Below are 20779 nucleotides of genomic sequence, written 5' to 3'. Positions count from 1 at the left end.
GGAGCCTTTAAAACCTGATCCCAGGTTAGCTACCTCTTCCCCCCTTTAATTTTATGCTTAGGACAAGCTGAGTTTTTCTTAGTTTGTCATATCCTATTCCCCTGCCTAGAAACCCATCTCCCCCTGCCCTCTTATCAATTTTTTTAATAATTTAAAATTTATTTTTTTGTAGAGACGAAGTCTCACTTTGTTGCCTAGGCTGGTCTCAAACTCCTGGCCTTAAACGATCCTTCTGCCTCGGACTCCCAAAATGTTAGTATTACAAGTGTGAGCCACTGCGCCCGGCCCTTCTGTCCATTATCTGGGTCTCCCAAAACTGGATTAAGATTAGGTGTCACTCCCATTTGCTCTTGTAGTGCTCTGTGCTTCACCTACTAGATCTCGTCAAATTCTCTGAATCCACCACTAGCATGAACTCCTCGAGAGCAGAAAGCAGTTTAATTATCCCTGTGTCCAAAACAACTGAATACCCCAATGCCCAACTCATTTTGAATGAATGAAGCTGCCTTCATTGCAGGGTCGGGTGGAGGGTTTTGAACTCCGAACTTTGGCCTTTAGTCTTTGTTATTAAAGATTCAGTTTAAAGATTCATTCTCGGGCATGGAGGAACAATTTAGGTCACAATCACAAAAATTTAAAATAATTTAGGACGAGGCGTAAATTTATCTGCAAAGATCAACACGCTCAAACGAATCACTTTAATGTTCATCAGTCTTTTACTTAAAGCAAACAAGGTGGAGGGTAGCTCCTTGCGAAACCTACCACCTGCCTAAAAGCGCAGTGGCTCGGGTGGTCCAGTCCCTGAGATTTTCTTGGCACTTAAGGCCCCGCCCACGGGCCCCCAAGTGGCGGAAGAGCCTCACGCACGACGCGCCGCCTCACACTCCCGCGGAGGCATCGCGACGCAGCGAAGGCGTGGGCGGAGAGGCCGGCCCTTCCTCTGGCGCCTTCGGCTCCTCCCCCGGCGCCTCACACGCTCATTGTGAAGCGACAGCGGTCGCCGGCTTCTAAGGCGGTGTGAGACCTTGAGACCCTAAATCCTTGGCGCGCGTGAGCGCCCGCGCTGCTCCTTACCCACTCCCAGGGCTAGGGGTGCGAGGTTCACCGACTTGATTCTCTCCCTCTTTCCCGCCGGGAGCTAACCGCGCCGGTGTGCGCGGCACCTCGCGCCACTGCTCGCTCCTGCCGCCCCTCCCCCCGGGAGCTCCCACCCTCGCGCTCCTCCCTCTCCGCGCCCCGGCGACGCGCACGCGCGCCAGCCCGGCTCGCGCCCTCTCGCTTTCCACCAGCCCGCGAGACCCCCTCCCCTTCCGCCTCGCGGCGCTTCCTCGCGCCGCGGTCTTCTCTCTCCACCCCCGACACCGCGGGGCTCCCCCCGCCCGCCAACGGCGGGCCCCGGCTGCCCGATCCCTCTCGCTTCCCGCGCTCTCCAGAGGGGCCCCAGCCCCGGCCCCCTCTCTCCCTCCCTTCCCTCTAATTCCCCTTCCGGACGCTGCCATCATGTTGAAGCCTCAGCCGCCACAACAGCCCTCCCAGCCCCAGCAGCCGCCCCCCACGCAACAGGCCGTGGCCCGTCGGCCCCCCGGGGGCACCAGCCCTCCCAACGGCGGCCTCCCGGGGCCGCTGGCCACCTCTGCGGCTCCTCCCGGGCCTCCAACGGCCGCCTCCCCCTGCCTGGGGCCTGTGGCCGCTGCCGGGAGCGGGCTCCGCCGGGGAGCCGAAGGCATCTTGGCGCCGCAGCCGCCGCCGCCGCAGCACCAGGAGAGGCCGGGGGCCGCAGCCATCGGCAGCGCCAGGTGAGAAGGGTGGGCTCCGGGCGAGGGAGCCGCGGCCACCCAGAGGCTGCGGCTCGGTTCTGGCGGGGCGGACCCCGACCCGGCACCGTGAGGGGCACCGGCTGGGTGGGGAGTCCCCGTGAAGCTGGGGGAGGGCCCCCTCAGGTCCGAACAGGTCGGACGGAAAGGGTCCCCGGGCGGCCACCGGAGCACTGAGGGGCCGCGTTCGGCTCTCGGGGCCTAGTCAGGGCTCGCAGCCCCGGCCTTCGGGGAGGCGGGGCGCATCCCGCCGGCGCCGTCGGAACGGGGAGTTGGGGGGGCAAGGAGCTGATCGGGGTCCCCGGTCCCATTACCACGAAGGGTCTCGCGGTCCCCGGCTTCAGCCAATGGGGAGTCTGCCGCGGGAAGGGGTCCCCGGCCGTAGCCAATGGAGGGGGGCGCGCGGCCCACAGTTTGGCCAATGGGGAGGGAGGGACTTGGGAGCGGGTTGCTGCCTCCCCCTTCCCGGTCTGGCCAGTAGGAGGGGAGCGAGGTGGGCGGGGGGACGGAAGGAGGGAGGACTGGGAGGACTGCGGGCCGGGAGCCTCTGGCGCGCGCGCCCCCTTCCCGTACGTGCGCGTGGATGCTCGGTCTCATGACCCGGGCATTCGCGCGCCCCGGGAACACCTAGGGCAGGGGCTAGTTCGTGGAGGGGCTCGTCTGGTGGCAGTGCATGAGTAGTGGAGGCCCTGCTCAGTTTTTCCTGTGCGCGTGTGTGTGTGTGTTAATGGAATTAAGAGTGGCGGCACACGCAGGCGCAGTGGGCTCTGATCGCGGGAGGGGGGGGTTCGAAAAGGCCCGTGGGCTTTAGTGCGCAGGCGCAGACCGGGCGAGGCCTCACGGTGGATGGCTTTTGCGGCTGCGCTGTCCCCCAGCCTCGCCAGCGGCCCCCTTTTCGCCCTCAACCGCCGGTTACATCAGCCAGCGACGAGCAGGGTTACCTGGAGATTGGTGATCCCCGCAGAGTGGGTAACGGGCTGAATGAGTCATGAGGTCGAGGGGATGGGGTGTGGAGGGGATACCCCTCCTCCCACAGTTTGAGGCGTCAGGCTGCTGAAAATGATTGTCTTTTCTGTTTGGGAGGTAATGTACCTGAGCTAGGTAGTTTTAAAGCTGCACTCCTGGAGCTTTTGCCCTCACAGCTGGCGTGGGTTTTTGGTTAATACTGTAGCATTGATCTGTTGGTAGCCTGCAGCCCTAGCCCCTTTCTCGTTGGTTCTTAGAGCAATTGACAACCATTGTTGATCGAGATGTTTTTTGCTGGCATTTGGAGGAAATGTGTTTGCTGGCTTATTAACGTCTATTTCTTTCTTCCTCTACAAGGTGAGAGTTTGAAAATTTTATTTATTGGCCGGGCGCAGTGGCTCACGCCTGTAATGCCAGCACTTTAGGAGGCAAAGGTGGGAGGATCCCTTGAGCCCAGGAGATCGAGACCAGCCTGGGCAACACAGATAGGAAATCCCATCTCTACTAAAAATTAAAAAAAAAAAAAAAAGCCAGGAGTGGTGGTTCGTACCTATAGTCTCAGCCACTCGGGAGGCTGAGGCAGGAAGATCGCTTGAGCCTTGGAGGTTGAGGCTGCAGTGAGCTGAGATCGCGCCACTGCACCCCAGCCTGGGCAACAGAGGGAGACCCTGTCTCAAAAAAAAAAATAGAAAAGAAAACTCTTACTGATTAACGATTTTGTAGTCTAAATCAGCATCATCAGGTGGTATATACTTCTAGGATTTAACATTAATTTCATAGTGGTCTAAGAGGGCTTGAACAAACTTAAGTAATTTGTTGTTTTCTTTTATAGGGGACAGAGCACAGGAAAGGGACCCCCACAGTCACCTGTGAGTGTCTTCTCCTACCCTCTTTAAGATACATAGACCTAAAACATGCATAATGTGGAAATATAGGGCACATTAGGTCTAGATAGAGTCTAAGGTACTCAGGAGGGCTGTGGGCCTAACACACACAAGGCAAAATGAGTATAGTGCAGCGGGCATTTAGAAAAGAAAATGAGGTGTTGACTGATTACTCCTTTAATTCTCCCTCCTATGTTAACTGTCAGGTGTTTGAAGGCGTCTACAACAATTCCAGAATGCTGCATTTCCTTACAGCTGTTGTGGTAAGTTGGTACTTAACCCCCGGGTTGTTTAAGGAACGTAACGCATCTACTTTCTGGAGACACTCTTCTTATTTTTCCCACACTGCCAGGGCTCCACTTGTGATGTAAAGGTGAAAAATGGTACCACTTATGAGGGTATCTTCAAGACGCTAAGCTCAAAGGTCAGTGTACTCAAATTTAATTATTTTTGGAGTTGCAGAGTAGGAGGAGAATGAAATAGGCTCATTGAAGGTGTCAATTGGGTGGTGTCAGAGTATGCCATTAGTTGTTTCTGTAGGCCTGTGCTGAATACTGCTGCAGGGAAAAAAGACAAATTTGAGGGCTGGGTACTTTAATGTTAAAATATTTAAGTTTAAATTTTTGTGAGACTTTTGCTAAGTCCTGTGGCCGATGTTGAGGAAACGATGCACTTGGTTCCAAGCGTATTGAGGATGTAGTGTTGTGAAAAGTTTGGGAAGGGTAAAAGAAATCCAGTTCTATTTAAGAGAAATCCAGTTCTATTTTTGCCTTCACCTTTTTTTGAAACTGGCCCGTGGGTGTGGGGAATGGGGTGTTTGTAGTTTGAACTAGCCGTGGATGCTGTGCACCGGAAAGCATCTGAGCCAGCAGGTGGCCCTCGTCGGGAAGACATTGTGGACACCATGGTGTTTAAGCCAAGTGATGTCATGCTTGTTCACTTCCGAAATGTTGACTTCAATTACGCTACTAAAGGTATTGTCCTAGGCTGTTACCTCAGACCTGCTCTGTGTGCATAGAGGACAGAGGGTAGTTTGTGTGCAAGTGGAACATGGTGCTGTGTTTGGTTTGTTTTTTGTTTTTGTTTGTTTGTTTTGCCTTAATGCCTTTTTTTTCTGAGCGAGGTGGGTGGATTTTTCTTCTTAAAAATATGTCTTGATGTCTAATATATAATGGGATGAATTCCTGTCTGTGTTGTGGTTCTTCATATTTTCTTTGCTTGGTTTTTAACTTCTTTTTTCTTTGGAATCATAATCTTGATAGACTTTTTATGCTCTTCTTCTCTTGCCTCCCCACCGCCTGGCCATCCTAACACACAGGCACATGTACTCTGGGCTTCTTAAACTTTGTTCATGAACTACTTATGGAGAGTGGGGTTGGGGGATATTGGAAAGAAGTCTGTGAAATATAGCCTGACTCCTGATCTTCACCTCTGCCCCCACAGACAAGTTCACCGATTCAGCCATTGCCATGAACTCAAAAGTGAATGGGGAACACAAAGAGAAGGTGCTTCAGCGCTGGGAGGGGGGTGACAGCAACAGCGACGACTATGACCTCGAGTCTGACATGGTATAGCCTCCTTCCCTGAGAACTTGGGAGCTGGACAGACAGAATGGGTTGTTGACAGTGAGGTTCATTTGAAGGGGGAGGGAAATATTTATTGTTGCCCATTGATGGTGGTCAGATAACAAATAGAAAGGTATAGAGAATAGCAAAGTAAAAATATCTATTCTCAGTTGGGTGCAGTGGCTCATGCTTGTAATCACAGCACTTTGGGAGGCCAAGGCTGGTGGGTCACTTGAGGCAAGGAGTTCGAGACCAGCCTGGGCAACATGGTGTCTCAACAAGATGTATAAAAGCTAGCAAGGTTTGGTGGCATGTACCTGTAGTCCCAGCTACTTGGGAGGCTGAGGTGGAAGGATCACTTGAGCCCAGGGAGGTCGAGGCTACAGTGAGCTGTGATCATACCACTCCACTCCAGCCTGGGTGGACCCTGTCACACGCAACAAAACCAAAACATCAACTTACTCTCTTACTATCTATAGTTAACCACTCCTAGCATTTGCATCACGTTATTTTTCATCATAACAAAAAGTATAGATTACAGTGTAGGCCCATTTCTCTTCCCAAAATCAGCTAGTCTGAGGCATTTAAAATCTCTCATGAGGCTGAGCTCAGTGGCTTATGCCTGTAGTCCCAGCTACTTGGGAGGCCAAGGCAAGAGGATCACTTGAGCCCAGGAGTTTGAGGCTGCTGTAAGCTGAGATTGTGCCACTGGACTCCAGTCTGAGCGACAGTGAGGCTGTCTCAAAAAAATAAATAAATAAAAACCGCTCATGAATAGAGCTGAGCGTGGTGGTCCCACACCTGTAGTCCCAGCTACTCAGGAGGCTGAGGTAGGAGAATCATTTGAGGCTTTGGTGCACTATGACTGAATTTGTGAATGGCCACTGTGCTCCAGCCTGGGCATCATAGCAAGACTATCTGTTGAGAAACAAATGTCTTGTGAATGAATATATTATTGTTTTGTTATGTTTAGTTTGTACAAGAATTTGCTTTTCTTGCCTTTTCTAACTTCTCATGGTGATACGTAGATCTAGTTCTTTGCTTCTATTGTTGTGTGCTGTTTTCAAATATCCACACAGACGTGTACACAGCAAATTGTATTTGTCCTTTTCCTTAATCATCTGCATTTGGTTGCCATTATTTTGCTACTAAAAATAGTACCTTGCTGGACTTTTAGAACATATATTACCCATGCACATGTGCCAGAATTTTTCTGGGATGTCTTGGAAATAGAATTGTTAGGTCTTATGACTTTTCAGGTTTACTAGTTATCGCTAATTTCTGCTGCAATTGTTAGTAATTATTAACAGTTGCAGGCCGGGCGTGGTGGCTCACACCAGTAATCCCAGCACTTTGGGAGGCCAAGGCGGGTGGATCACCTGAGGTTAGGAGTTTGAGACCAGCCTGACCAACGTGGAGAAACCCCATCTGTACTAAAAATACAAAATTAGCTGGGCGCGGTGGCACATGCCCGTAATCACAGCTACTCGTGAAGTTGAGGCAGGAGAATCGCTTGAACCCAAGGAGACGGAGGTTGCGGTGAGCCAAGATTGCACCATTGCACTCCAGCCTGGGCAACAAGAGTGAAACTCTGTCTCCAAAAAAAAAAAAAAAATTGCAGTTACTAATTACAATTATTAGTTGATTACTTTTGCCAGCCACATTCCTTTTTTTTTTTTCCACTTTTGTTTTGTCATTTATTTTCGAGACAAGCACTTGCTCTGTTGCCCGGGTTTTTGTTGTAGTTGTTTGTTTGTTTGTTTGTTTGTTTTGGAGACAGGGTCTCGCTCTGTCACTCAGGCTGGAGGCTGGAGTGCAGTGGCTCGATCTCAGCTCACTGCAACCTCTGCCTCCCAGGTTCAAGCGATTCTTCTGCCTCAGCCAGGACTGCAGGCATGCGCCACCACGGATGTCTAATTTTTTATTTTTAGTAGAGACAGGGTTTCACCATATTGGTCAGGTTCATCTCAAACTCCTGACCTCAGGTGATCCACCCACCTCCCAAAGTGCTGGGATTACAGGCATGAGCCACCACGCCCAGCCAGTCACCCAGGCCTGAGCGCAGTGGTGCCATAATAGTTCACTGCAGCCTCAAACTCCTGGGCTCAAGTGATCCTCTCTCCTCAATCTCCTGAGTAGCGAGTAGCTAGGACCCCAGGCATGCACCACCACACCCAGCTGTTTCATTATTTTTTCTAGAGATGGGCTCTTGCTGTGTTGCCCAGGCTGGCCTTAAACTCCTGGCCTCAGGAGAGCCTCCTGCCTCAGCTTCCCAAAGTACTGGGATTACAGGTTGCAGCCACTGTGCCCAGCCAATTTGTTCACATCTTGGGAGTTTTTAACCTGATGGAAGGGAAGTGACTTGTCATTGTTGCTTTTCTTGCTGGGTTTTAAAACCGCCTTCCTCCCTCCCCAGTCCAATGGATGGGACCCCAATGAAATGTTCAAGTTCAATGAGGAGAACTACGGTGTGAAGACTACCTATGATAGCAGTCTTTCTTCTTATACGTGAGTGTCTTGGTGCTTTCCAGGTGATGTGTTGGTGATATGGGGTCACTAAGTGAAGACAGGTTTCCAGGTAGAACATAGTTTTTGCTCATTTTTCTCTGGGTGTCTAGGGTTGCCGTCCCCGCTCCTACTCTGCCTTGTGGAATTCTTCCCTTAAAGGTTTTAAGCGTCTTAAGTGCTCCTCACATTCCCAGATAAGCCTTGGTGCTCTACCTGGGACGTAGTCGGTGCCCGTTACCCAGATGTTGAGTTGAAAGGATTAAATACTTACGTGCCTGAACTGGTGATTGGACTTTTTGAAATGTTTTTCCTTTTTTCCTCTTTTGTCCCCTGGCACTGGGATGGTGGTGGTCTGTGGGTGCTGTCTCAGGGTGCCCTTAGAAAAGGACAACTCAGAAGAGTTTCGTCAGCGAGAGCTGCGTGCGGCCCAGTTGGCTCGAGAGATTGAATCAAGCCCCCAGTACCGCCTGCGGATCGCCATGGAGAACGACGATGGGCGCACTGAAGAGGAGAAGCACAGTGCAGTCCAGCGGCAGGGCTCAGGGCGAGAGAGCCCCAGCTTGGCATCCAGGTGACTGTTGCAAACAGCCAGGACTACTTGGGGCTTCTGGGAATATCCTGGGGCCTGGGCCCAGAGTTGTTGTGTGCTGTGATTTAAGCCTTGTGACCATGTAAAATGTCATACACAGGTTTAGGAGATTGAAGTAAAGCGAGATTATATAATTTGCCTAAAGTAACAAAGCTGAAGCTTGTAGATCTAAAAAAAAAAAAAAATTCAAAATTTTTGGTTTACTTTCCCTTTTTCTCTGTATTCATTTTTATACATGTACTATTTTTTCTTGTAAACGTGAAATATAACTACATTATTTGTGTCTTATAAAAACTGTTCCTGGAACTACAGTGTGATCTACTTTTGTCATAGGTCAGGAGTTGTAGAATTGCGGAGCACTGGCCAGGTTGGTTGGCTCAGAGTTGATGTCACATGAGGTCATAAGTCTGTAGCCACAGAATGTTAAACTAGGGCAGATCTTCAAGTGGGATGGTGCTGGAGCCAGGCAGTGTGTGTATGTTTGGGGGCAGAAGGGGAAGACTTTAGAAGAAGAAATGGCTTTATCTTTCCAAAACGTGGGTTTTGTGGCTACCTGGCCTTATTTGAACTCTTTCCTCAGGGAGGGGAAGTATATCCCTCTGCCTCAACGAGTCCGGGAAGGTCCCCGGGGAGGAGTTCGATGCAGCAGCTCTCGGGGTGGTCGGCCTGGCCTTAGCTCTTTGCCACCTCGTGGCCCTCACCATCTGGACAATAACAGCCCTGGCCCAGGTTCTGAGGCCCGTGGTATCAATGGAGGTGAGTTATGAGGTGACTTTGAGGGGCAGGGCAGGGAAGGGGATGCCAAGGAGGTGTGGGGGTAATTGGAGGGGTTTGGGTGTGTTGGAATGACGCTGCATCGGTGGGAATGTAATAGGTCGTCTGCCTCCTCTGACATTTTCTTCTCAAAAAAAAAAACCAAACAGGTCCTTCCCGCATGTCCCCAAAGGCACAGCGGCCTCTGAGAGGTGCCAAGACTCTGTCTTCGCCCAGTAATAGGCCTTCTGGAGAAACTTCTGTTCCACCTCCTCCTGCAGGTAAAGCTTTAGTAGTGTTGGATGAAGAAACGGATGGAAATTTGTAAAGAGATGTAAATATGTCCATTTGTTACAGTGCTGGAATGGGAGATAATTTTAAGATAGATGTTTTGGGCGTTTGGGGTTTAGTCATATTGGGAAATAGTTCTTCGATTTCCCTAGTGCAGAAATCTTAACCTAGCAATCCATGGGTTGTGTCTGCTCGGCAGACATCTTTTGTTTAGATTTGAATCAGATGCTAAGTTTTTTGTTTTGTTTTTTTTTTTTTTTAAACGGAGTCTCGCACTGTTGCCTGGGCCAGAATACAGTGGCGCCGTCTCAGCTCACTGCAGCCTCCACCCCCCAGATTTAAGCGATTCTCCTGTCTCAGCCTCCCAAGTAGCTGGGATTACAGGCTCCCACCACCACGGCTGGCTAAATTTTTTTGTATTTTTAGTAGAAGCGGGGTTTTACTATGTTGGCCAGGCTGATCTTGAACTCCTGACCTCGTGATCCGCCCACCTTGGCCTCCCAAAGTGCTGGGATTACAGGCGTGAGCCACCACACCCTGCCAGTTGCTAACTTTTTAAAACAGGCCGAGGTAGGCAGATTGCTTGAGCCCAGGAGTTTAAGACCAGCCTGGGCAACATGGCAAAACCCTTCTGCAAAAAATAAGAAGATTAGCTAGGCGTGATGGCGTGCCCCTGTACTCCCAGCAACTTGAGAGGCTGAGGTGGGGGGATTCGCTTTAGCCCAGGAGGCTGAGGTTGCAGTGAGATGGCATCACACCATTGCACTCCAGTCTGGGGAACAGAGCGATACCCTGTCTCTAAATAAATAAATCAATAGAAGCCGTAGAAAATTTTTAGTTTCTTTTGAATTACAGGAAGTTCTGTCAACTGAGCTTGCCTTGCTGCATAGCTTGAGTTGACTGGAACAGAATCCCAGCCACTACTTTAAGCATTCCAGTCGCCGATGATGCCCATGAGGCTATTTACCTGCTTGTGTTACCTGCCTTGACCTTCTAGACATTTAAGTTGGTGACTCTGGTTGTATAGTGTGTAAACTTTCTTGCTGTTTTGAGTAAGGCCCTTGTACTCACTGCTGTTGACCAGCAGTAACCATCCTACAGCTCCCCCTTTTCTTCCAGTGGGCCGGATGTATCCCCCGCGTTCTCCCAAGTCTGCTGCCCCTGCCCCAATCTCAGCTTCCTGTCCTGAGCCTCCCATCGGCTCGGCAGTGCCAACCTCTTCAGCCTCCATCCCTGTGACCTCATCAGTCTCAGATCCTGGAGTGGGCTCCATTTCCCCAGCTTCTCCAAAGATCTCCCTGGCCCCCACAGATGGTAAGAGCTAGGTGTTTGAGGGCTGTGAATGCATATTTAGTGTGATTTGTGGTTCTGGACAGAAGGACCTTTAGGCATTTCTCTCTACTTGCACAGTAAAAGAACTCTCTACCAAGGAACCTGGAAGAACTCTGGAGCCCCAGGAGCTGGCTCGGATAGCTGGGAAAGGTGAGGGTGGTTTTTTTTCTGCTGAAGATTAATGTTCCTTTGTCTGGGGGAGAGTATTTCAGTTAGGAAGTTTGTTGGAATTCAGAGGCAAACAAGTCTATCAGCCCTTGGATTATAATTTCACTTCTGTGATCCTGAAGAGTTTCTCTTTTTTCTTTGCTTTCTTGTCCTCTGTTCTATTGGCATTGTATAGCCACCTTAGAGAAAGAATGCTTTGTATTTTCTTCTTTTTGACTGTTTTCTCATAGTCCCCGGTCTTCAGAATGAACAGAAACGATTCCAACTGGAAGAACTGAGAAAGTTTGGGGCCCAGTTTAAGGTGAGAGAACTGTGGAAGTGAGCTGGGATATTAGCAGGGTAAAGGGGTTGGGAGTGGTTCGTAGATGAGGCAAAGGACTAGGTAGGGGTCAAAGAGATGAGATCAAGAAAGAATGAAAGAAAGCTGGGCCTAGGGTCTGGGTCAGACTGGACTGTGTGTATTTCTCTCTTCCAGCTTCAGCCCAGTAGCTCCCCTGAGAACAGCCTGGATCCTTTTCCTCCCCGGATCTTAAAGGAGGAGCCCAAAGGAAAGGAGAAGGAGGTTGATGTTCTGTTGACTTCAGAGCCCATGGGGTCTCCTGTCTCCTCCAAGACAGAGTCCGTATCGGATAAAGAGGACAAACCACCCCTGGCATCAGCAGGAGGCACTGAGGGGCCAGAGCAGCCCCCACCACCTTGCCCAAGCCAAACTGGCAGCCCCCCAGTGGGCCTCATCAAGGGAGAAGACAAAGATGAGGGCCCTGTTGCTGAGTGAGTGGAGCGGGGTGGGGCTCTGGGAGGATGGCAGGAGGGATGGGAGCAAGCCGTGAAGATTTACTGTACTTTCTCTCACAGACAAGTAAAGAAATCAACGTTGAACCCTAATGCTAAGGAGTTCAATCCTACAAAGCCTCTGCTGTCTGTGGTGAGCTGGGACGGGAGAATGTGGACTTTGGTTTCTGTAGGGAGACTTGGGCAGTGCTTATAGATGAATAGGGGGAGGAGCACTTCACTTCCAGGACCACTTGCCTGGCAGGCAGTGTGAGGAGATGTCATAAAAATGTAAGGATGGCACCTTTGGGGCTGGCTTGGGGAAAATGGACTCAGGTCTCCAGGTTTGGGTGATGAGGGATCCCAGTGAGTCTGATGAGGGGTTAACAGGCTTTTCTTTGGTTCTTGGCATTTGGCTGAGGGAGTACTGGAGTGGGGTAGTCAGGAACAGAGGCCAGCTGACTTGGCTTGAGCCCCTGTATTTGGAAGGTTTGTGATCTTGGACATCACTTACATTCTCTGCCTCACCTGTAACTTGAGAATACTCATCTCCTCAGAGGGTTTAATATGAGGCTTTATCAAGATAAGTGCAGAATATGTGTGGCACCCAGCATTTCACAAATGTTAGCTATTACTGCTCTAGGCATGGCCAGGAGTAGAGGGGAAAATACAAAATAAAATTGTCCTCCCTTGTTTTTGCAGAATAAATCCACCAGTACCCCAACTTCTCCGGGGCCCCGGACTCATTCAACTCCCTCCATCCCGGTGCTGACAGCAGGCCAGAGTGGGCTATACAGCCCCCAGTACATCTCATACATACCTCAGATCCACATGGGACCAGCTGTGCAGGTATGCAGAGAGACTGGCCGGGCCCAGGGTTAGCGGGGTGGGATTTGGTTGTGCTGGTTGAGGGACCAGGTCAGGCCTGTTCTGGGCATTCGTGAGCGAGTCATTCAGCCTCATCTGTGTCCTCATCCCCAGGCACCTCAAATGTATCCATATCCTGTATCCAATTCAGTGCCTGGGCAGCAGGGCAAGTACCGGGGAGCAAAAGGTGAGCAGGGCTGGGAGGGGCAGGCGGCGAGGCTGCCAAGGGCCTACTGGCAGGTGGAGCTTGAGCTCTGCTCTCTTCCTCCTCTTCCAGGCTCCCTGCCTCCGCAGCGCTCGGACCAACACCAGCCAGCCTCAGCCCCGCCAATGATGCAGGCCGCCGCGGCTGCTGGCCCGCCTCTGGTGGCTGCCACGCCCTATTCTTCCTACATCCCCTACAACCCTCAGCAGTTCCCAGGCCAGCCGGCCATGATGCAGCCCATGGCCCACTACCCCTCACAGGTGACTGCGGCCCAGGAGGGCAGTGAGGATCCAGGGCCCCTGCTAGGGATCCCATCTTCTCAAGAGACTTGGGAGCTGGCTAGGGGCGGCAGGTGGCGTTGTGGGTGGGATCGGCCCTGTGTGGGATTGGCGGTGTCAGACTTGGGCTTGAGCCCTGGCTCTGGTGGGACCTGTAACAAGGCATTGGACATCTGTATCTGAAGCGTAGAGGAAATAGTGTCTGCTGGGTGGGATCGTTGTGAAGTTGAATCAATGGGGTGATTGTGAGGAGGCCCAAGCAGTGCTGCGCACACAGTGACTGGCAGGAGGACACCTTCCCAGCTGGCGGCTGTGCCAACCGCTCCTCTCTCTGTCCCACCAGCCGGTGTTTGCCCCCATGCTTCAGAGCAACCCACGCATGCTGACATCGGGCAGCCATCCCCAGGCCATTGTGTCATCCTCTACCCCTCAGTACCCTTCTGCAGAGCAGCCCACCCCCCAAGCCCTTTATGGTGAGTCCTGCGCCTGGTCCCTCTGCTCTGGGCTGTGTGCCAGCCCCCCTCTGGTGTGCTCAGCACTGGTTCTCCCTCTTTCCTGCTGCAGCCACTGTTCACCAGTCCTACCCACACCATGCCACGCAGCTCCATGCCCACCAGCCGCAGCCAGCTACCACACCTACTGGAAGCCAGCCGCAGTCCCAGCATGCGGCCCCCAGTCCTGTCCAGGTGCCTGCCGTGGGGGGTGCTGAGTGGTCCTGGTGCAGGAATGGGTGGCCGGAAGAGGGGATAGAGCTAGGGGTCATTTCTGTGTGGCGAGGACCGGGGGCCAGCGAGTTTCTGGCCTGGGTGGCACTCAACCTTCCCCTTCCCAACAGCATCAGGCGGGGCAGGCCCCACACTTGGGCAGTGGACAGCCACAGCAGAATCTGTACCACCCAGGGGCCCTGACAGGCACGCCGCCCTCTCTGCCACCGGGACCTTCTGCCCAGTCCCCTCAGAGCAGCTTCCCCCAGCCAGCCGCTGTGTATGCCATCCACCACCAGCAGCTGCCCCACGGCTTCACCAATATGGCCCATGTTACCCAGGTAAGAGCCCAGCTGTCCCACTTCGGGGTCTGTTTGCCAGGGCCCATTTGCCATGGGGACCATCCCATTCCCAAGTCCCTGGTGCCACCCTTGCCATAGTGCTCCCTAACTCTGGCTGTCAGAGTCTGTTTCAGGATTCTGTGGTCTTTCTGGCTACTTCTTTGTTCTCCACAGGCCCATGTCCAAACTGGAATCACAGCAGCCCCGCCCCCTCACCCTGGGGCTCCCCACCCGCCCCAGGTGATGCTGCTGCACCCACCCCAGAGTCATGGGGGGCCCCCCCAAGGCGCGGTGCCCCAGAGTGGGGTGCCTGCACTCTCAGCTTCCACACCCTCACCCTACCCCTACATCGGACACCCCCAAGGTGAGCAGCCTGGCCAGGCGCCTGGATTTCCAGGAGGAGCCGATGACAGGATTCGTGAGTTCTCATTAGCTGGGGGAATTTGGCATGGAAGAGCTGAGGGGCTGCAGGTGGGGCAGGATGCACGGGTTCTGGGTGGGGAGTGAGGGGTCTTGGAGGCAGGGCTGTCCCACAGGGCGCCCGCCGACCTGCACCTGTCTGTGAAGTATGTAGGGTGGGCAGAAGCCACAGTCGCCGCCGCCAGGGGCTTGCTCCTGGCTCTGTCCTTTGCTTCCCTCCGTCCTCGCTCAGTTGTGATCCAGCAGCCCCCCTCCCCACTGCCTCCCCAGCTCTCAGTGACCCCGACTGTCTCCTGACTTAGCCGAGGTAAGGTCAGTGCAGCAGACAGGGCCAGACTGGGGTGTGGGGGGCTGAGCTGGGCACATGAGTGAGGGCTCTGGCTTACTGGGAAACAGCGATTGACCTGTGCTTCTGACAGCCCCCGAGACACCTTGAGGAGGCCGCTCCTTCCCAGACACACCCCCACGCCCCCACTGGACGGCATTGGAGGAAGGGACAGCTGCTTGGGTTCTAATGCTCCTGCTCTCTTCTCTTTCCCCTCCAACCAGTTCAATCTCATCCCTCCCAGCAGCTCCCCTTCCACCCCCCGGGGAACTGAAGATTGTCCTGGCCGCGACCTGAGACCTCCATGAGTGGAGGGAAGAGTGATCTATGTCTCTTCCCCCAGCAGCTCGGACCACTCCCAGCCCCCTATCCCCCCATTCCCCAGGGGAGCTGGGGAATTCCTGCCAAGCACCTTGAATGGGAGGGGCCTCACAGAGGGCAGGGCCAGGGTCCAGCAGGGGTGGGGGGTTCCTGCTCTGCCCCTGCCTGTCGCCACCCAGTCTTGCCCTCCCATCCTCTCATCTATTCCCCCGCTGGAGACGAAAGATCTTTTATTTTCTATTATTTATAACTTCAGACTTGGGCCCCCTGTTCTTTCTTTCCCATTAACTTGAGTGACCTGTGTGAGAGACAGACAGATGCCCCACGAGGATGGCTGGACAAGGACTTTTACTTTTTATTACATAAAAATATTAAAAAATAAATAAAAAAAATAAAATTTTAAACTAACTTAACCTGTCTGGAGTTTCCTCCTTGGAGACTAGAGTGGGGTGACAGCTGTCAGTCTTTTGTGGCATTGGTAGGTGCTGCATTGTCACCTGTTCCTTCACCTCCATGTAAAAATCGTGTCCAGTGGCCAGCCATGGTGGCTCACGCCTGTAATCCCAGCACTTTGGGAGGCTGAGGCGGGCAGATCACCAGGTCAAGAGATCGAGACCATCCTGGCCAACTTGGTGAAACCATGTCTCTACTAAAAATACAAAAATTAGCCAGGTGTGATGGGACATGCCTGTAATCCCAGCTACTTGGGAGGCTGAGGCAGGAGAATCACTTGAACCCGGGTGAAACCCCGTCTCTACTAAAAATACAAAAATTAGCCTGGCGTGGTGGGACATGTCTGTAATCCCAGCTACCTGGGAGGCTGAGGCAGGAGAATCACTTGAACCCAGGAAGTGGAGGTTGCAGTGAGCTGAGATCACTCCATTGCACTCCAATGGTGGTGAGTTTTTGAAATCTAGGATGATGGGGAGCCAGATCAGGATCCTATGCCATTGATTTGAAGGTGAGTTCCAGACTTCATGTTGTGAAGTTGTGTAGTTGATGACTGAGGTTCTGGATGACCGGATGGCTAAAAGCACGTGAGATGGGAGTCCCCTTCCCAGGATAGGACAGACCAGTGGCACAGTTCCTGAGGATGCTGTCCCTGACTGGCTCCGGAACTGCTACATAGATAGCTCACCCAGCTGTCTAGTGACTATTTTCTCATCTTGAACTTGGCTTCATCTCAAGGTGTGATTCAAAGTTTCATTTCTAATATGAGTATCTCATGAATTACATACACCTCTTTATGTTGAAGGGTGAATGTTTATGGTCATTGGAATTAAAGTCCTGATGGATGTGCAGCTGACTGTGGATGAGAGCTGTAAAGGTGAAGCTGTTAGTGGGAGAAGAGGGGAGAGGATTGGTTGGGAACTGGGCTTACTGGGGAGCAGGAGCGAAATTAGGCATTATGGGTGGGACAAGAAGATTGAAGCATGGGATGTGAAATGACAGCAGGCTCCAGAGGAGGTAGTTTTTCAAGGAGGTTGAGAATTCTCTCGGAGACTTGACCTTGGTTTCCTTGTCTAAATGGACGCGATTTCACCTTTCCAGGATTTTAAGGAAGTGGCTGGTTCTCAGTGGTAGACGGGTGTTTCAGCTCTCACCAAAGCCAGAGAAAGCTGGCTGAGACCAGGACAGGAAGAGTGAAGGCTACAGTATTGGGGAAGAATCCCAGCGTATGCAGATTTGGAACTTGGTAATAGGTGCACATGGTGGGGTGGAGAGAAGGGATTATTAAAGAGGTTAAAAAAAAAAAAGGACTTTATGTGGTAGCCACTTGGATGCTAAAGATGGGCAGGGTTGGAGTCCCAAGAGCACTCAGCAGGTAGATGTGGGGTGGTGCAGGAGCTGCAAGGCTTCAGCTGAGCTCAGGATGTTTGAAGTGCAGATGGAGAGACAGGTATCTACTATGAAATATGACCAGTATTACTGAGTAATCTTTCAATTTTTTTTTTTTTTTTAAGAGACGGAGTCCCATTATGTTTGCCAGGCTGGTCTTGAACTCCTAGGCTCAAGCAGTTCTCCTGCCTTGGCCTCCCAAAGTGCTGGGGATTACAGGTGTGAGCCACCACACCCAGCTGAGTAGTCATTTTGATGCTTTCTGGAAGGACTGCAGATTGTACAGCAGTCCGTCCGTATCGGGGGGGATGTGATCTGAGATCCCCAGTGGATGCCCATAGTACCAAACCTTATGTATACTATGTTTTTTCCTATAGCTATGGTGAGGTTTAGTTTCTAAATTAGGCACAATACTCTTGTGCTTCGGGGCCATCACTGAGTAAATAAGGGTTACTTGAACACAATCATTGGAGTGCTGTAACGGTCAATCTGATAACCAGCACGGCTACTAAAGTGACTAACAGGCAAAGGGATGGTTCATGTCCTGACAGGATGGATGGAGCAGGATGGCAAAAGATTTCATCATACTACTCAGAATGGTGCTCAACTTAAAATCTGAACTGTTAAATAGAAAATTCTGGGCCGGGCACGGTGGCTCACACCTGTAATCCTAGCACTTTGGGAGGCTGAGGTGGGTGGATCATGAGGTCAAGAGATCGAGACCATCCTGGCCAACATGGTGAAACCCTGTCTACTAAAAATAGAAAAATTAGCCGGGCATAGTGGCGCATCCCTGTCGTCCCAGCTACTTGGGAGGCTGAGACAGGAGAATGGCTTGAGCCTGGGAGGTGGAGGTTGCAGTGAACAGAGATCGTGCCACTGCACTCTGGCCTGGTGACAGAGCAAGACTCTGTCTCAGGAAAAAAAAAAAAAAGAAAAAATTACACCGCACTGGGTGCGGTGGTTAATGCCTGTAATCCCATACTTTGGGAGGCCGAGGAAGGTGGATTGAGGTCGGGAGTTCGAGATCAGCTTGACCAACATGGTGAGATGCCATCACGCCCGGCTAATTATTTTTAGTAGAGACGGGGTTCTACTAAAACCCCGCCCGGCTAATTATTTTTAGTAGAGACGGGGTTTCACCATCTTGGCCAGGGTGGTTTTGAACTCTGACCTCATGATCCACCCGCCTCGGCCTCCCAAAATGCTGGGATTACAGGCGTGAGCCACCGCGCCTGGCTATTTTTTCTTTTTTATATAGAAACAGAGTCTCCCTATGTTGCTCAGGCTGCTCTGGAACTCCTGGGCTCAAGGCATCCGCCTGCCTCGGCCTCCCAAAGTGCTGGGATTACAGGCATGAGCCACCACGACCGGCCTTTTTCTTTTCTTTTGAGACAGAGTCTCACTCTGTCGCCCAGGCTGGGGTGCAGTGGCGCAATCTCGGCTCACTGCATCCTCTGCCTCTCGGGTTCAAGTGATTCTTGTGCCTCAGCCTCCTGAGTAGCTGAGACTACAAGCGCAAGCCACCATGCCTGGCTAATTTTTTTTTTTTTTTTTTTGAGACAGAGTCTTACTCTGTTGCCCAGTCTGGAGTGCAACGGTGTGATCTTGGCTCACTGCAATCTCTGCCTCCCGGGTTCAAGCGATTCTCCTGCCTCAGCCTCCCAAGTAGCTGGAATTACAGGCGCCTGCCACTACGCCTGGCTAATTTTTGTATTTTTAGTAGAGACGGAGTTTCACCATAATGGCCAGGCTGGTCTCGAACTCCTGACCTCAGGTGATCTGCCTGCCTTGGCCTCCCAAAGTGCTGGGATTACAAGCGTGAGCCACCGTGCCTGGCCTGCCTGGCTAATTTTATTTTATTTTATTTTTTTATTTTATTTTATTTTTTTATTTTATTTTATTTTTTTTTGAGACAGAGTCTCTCTGTGTCGCCCAGGCTAGAGTGCAGTGGCGTGATCTCGGCTTACTGCAAACTCCGCCTCCCGGGTTCACGCCATTCTCCTGCCTCAGCCTCCTGAGTAGCTGGGACTACAGGCGCCCACCACCGCACCCGGCTAAATTTTGTATTTTTTAGTAGAGACGGGGTTTCACCGTGGTCTCGATCTCCTGACCTCGTGATCTGCTCGCCTTGGCCTCCCAAAGTGCTGGGATTATAGGCGTGAACTACCGCGCCCGGCCCTGCCTGGCTAATTTTCATATTTTTAGTAGAATGGGGTTTCGCCATGTTGCCCAGGCTGGTCTCAAACTCCTGGCCTCAAGTGATCTGCCCGCTTTGGCCTCCCAAAATGCTGGGATTATAGGTGTGAGGCACAACACCCGGCCTCTTTTCTTAATTTTATTTTTTAATTTTTCTTTTTTGAGACAGAGTCTCACCTTGTTGCCAGGCTGGAGTGCAGTGGTGCGATCTCGGCTCACTGCAACCTCCACCTCCCCGTTTCAAGTGATTCTCCTGCTTCAGCCTCCGAGTAGCTGAGACTACAGGCACGCGCCACCACGCCCAGCTAATTTTTTTGTATTTTTAGTAGAGATGGGGTTTCACCATATTGCCCAGGATGGGCTTGATCTCCTGACCTCGTGATCCGCCCACCTCGGCCTCCTGGTCTAAAGTTTTTTTTTTTGAGACAAATCTTGCTCTGTCACCCAGGCTGGAGTGCAGTGGTGCAATCTCAGCTCAAGTATTTATTTATTTTTTTGAGATGGAGTTTTGCTCTTGTTACCCAGGCTAGAGTGCAATGGCACGATCTCAGCTCACTGCAACCTCCACCTCCCAGGTTCAAGCGATTCTCCTGCCTCAGCCTCCGGAATAGCTGCGATTACAGGCACCTGCCACCATGCCCGGCTCATTTTTTTGTATTTTTATTAGAGACAGGGTTTTACCACATTGGCCAGGCTGGTCTCAAACTCCTGATCTCATGTGATCTGCCTGCGTTGGCCTCCCAAAGTGCTGGGATTACAGGTGTGAGCCACCGTGCCCGGCCTCAACTCAAGTATAAATAAAGTTTTCTTAGACATTACACACTTAATAAACTATAGTGTACAGTTGACCCTTAAGCGATTGGGCTTCAAACTGCACAGATCCACTTACATGTGAATTTTTTCAAATACAAGTCACACCGAGTCTGCCTGTCTCCCCTTTGGCCTCCTCCTAAGAAACGTGAAGACAATGAGGGCCTTTATGATGATCCACTTCCACTTGATAGTGAATATATTTTCCTTAGGATTTTCCTAACACTTTCTCTAGTTTTCTTTCTTTTTCTTTTTTTTTTTTTTTTTTTTTTGAGACGGAGTCTTGCTCTGTCACCCAGGCTGGAGTGCAGTGGCGCGATCTCAGCTCACTGCAACCTCCGCCTCCCGGATTCAAGTAATTCTGCCTCAGCCTCCCGAGTAGCTGGAATTACAGGCATGTGCCACCACACCCGGCTAATTTTTTTGTATTTTTAGTAGAGACAGGGTTTCACCATATTGGCCAGGCTGGTCTCGAACTCCTAACCTTCTGATCCACCCACCTCGATCTCCCAAAGTGCTGGGATTACAGGCGTGAGCCACTGTGCCTGGCCACTCTCTAGTTTTATTGTAAGAATACAGTACACAATACATATAACACACAAAGTATGTGTTTGCATGCTATCAGCGAGGCTTCTGGCCAGCAGCAGGTTACTAGTTACATTTTGGGGGAGTCAAGTTATATGTGAGGAGCCGGACACGGTAGCTTACACCTCTAATCCCAGCAGTTGGGGAGACCAAGGTTGAGCCCAGGAGTCCAAGGCTGCAGTGAGCTAGGATGGTGCCACCGCACACCCAGCCTGGGTGACAGTGAGACCCTGTATCTCTTTTT

General features: G+C 51.6%; 1 protein-coding gene across 39 annotated transcripts; it reads left to right on the top strand.

Annotated features, from left to right (window-relative positions):
- Positions 1–685: 685 nt before the first annotated feature.
- On the top strand, positions 686–15510 carry ATXN2L (ataxin 2 like). Of its 39 annotated transcripts, none has more exons than XM_054454441.2 (24): positions 686–1796; positions 3613–3649; positions 3871–3927; positions 4017–4088; positions 4488–4638; positions 5108–5232; positions 7646–7737; positions 8108–8308; positions 8907–9082; positions 9250–9360; positions 10472–10684; positions 10781–10852; positions 11101–11171; positions 11346–11641; positions 11726–11795; positions 12344–12490; positions 12623–12695; positions 12786–12973; positions 13335–13464; positions 13556–13677; positions 13827–14036; positions 14211–14400; positions 14727–14763; positions 15029–15103. In XM_054454441.2, exons 1-23 carry the CDS (start codon positions 1501–1503, stop codon positions 14756–14758), a joined length of 3132 nt encoding a protein of 1043 aa, XP_054310416.1. In that variant the 5' UTR covers positions 686–1500; the 3' UTR covers positions 14759–14763; positions 15029–15103. The 39 variants fall into 39 exon arrangements, with proteins under 39 accessions (XP_054310416.1, XP_054310415.1, XP_063510309.1 ...); XM_054454440.2 differs by having other exon boundaries at positions 15006–15103; XM_063654239.1 differs by having other exon boundaries at positions 14727–14768.
- The last annotated feature ends 5269 nt before the right edge of the window (positions 15511–20779 follow it).

This window comes from Pongo pygmaeus, chromosome 18 (assembly GCF_028885625.2).
Source record: "Pongo pygmaeus isolate AG05252 chromosome 18, NHGRI_mPonPyg2-v2.0_pri, whole genome shotgun sequence".
NCBI lineage: Eukaryota > Metazoa > Chordata > Mammalia > Primates > Hominidae > Pongo > Pongo pygmaeus.
Note: the sequence above shows the minus strand (reverse complement) of the source record. Positions and strands in the feature narration are given on the sequence as shown.

Coding starts and splice junctions, on each gene's coding strand:
- ATXN2L (XM_054454417.2), top strand. CDS start 1,501: ATGTTGAAGCCTCAGCCGCCACAACAGCCCTCCCAGCCCCAGCAGCCG. Junction 3,650..3,870: donor AGGGACCCCCACAGTCACCT/GTGAGTGTCTTC, acceptor GTTAACTGTCAG/GTGTTTGAAGGCGTCTACAA. Junction 8,309..8,906: donor AGCCCCAGCTTGGCATCCAG/GTGACTGTTGCA, acceptor CTCTTTCCTCAG/GGAGGGGAAGTATATCCCTC.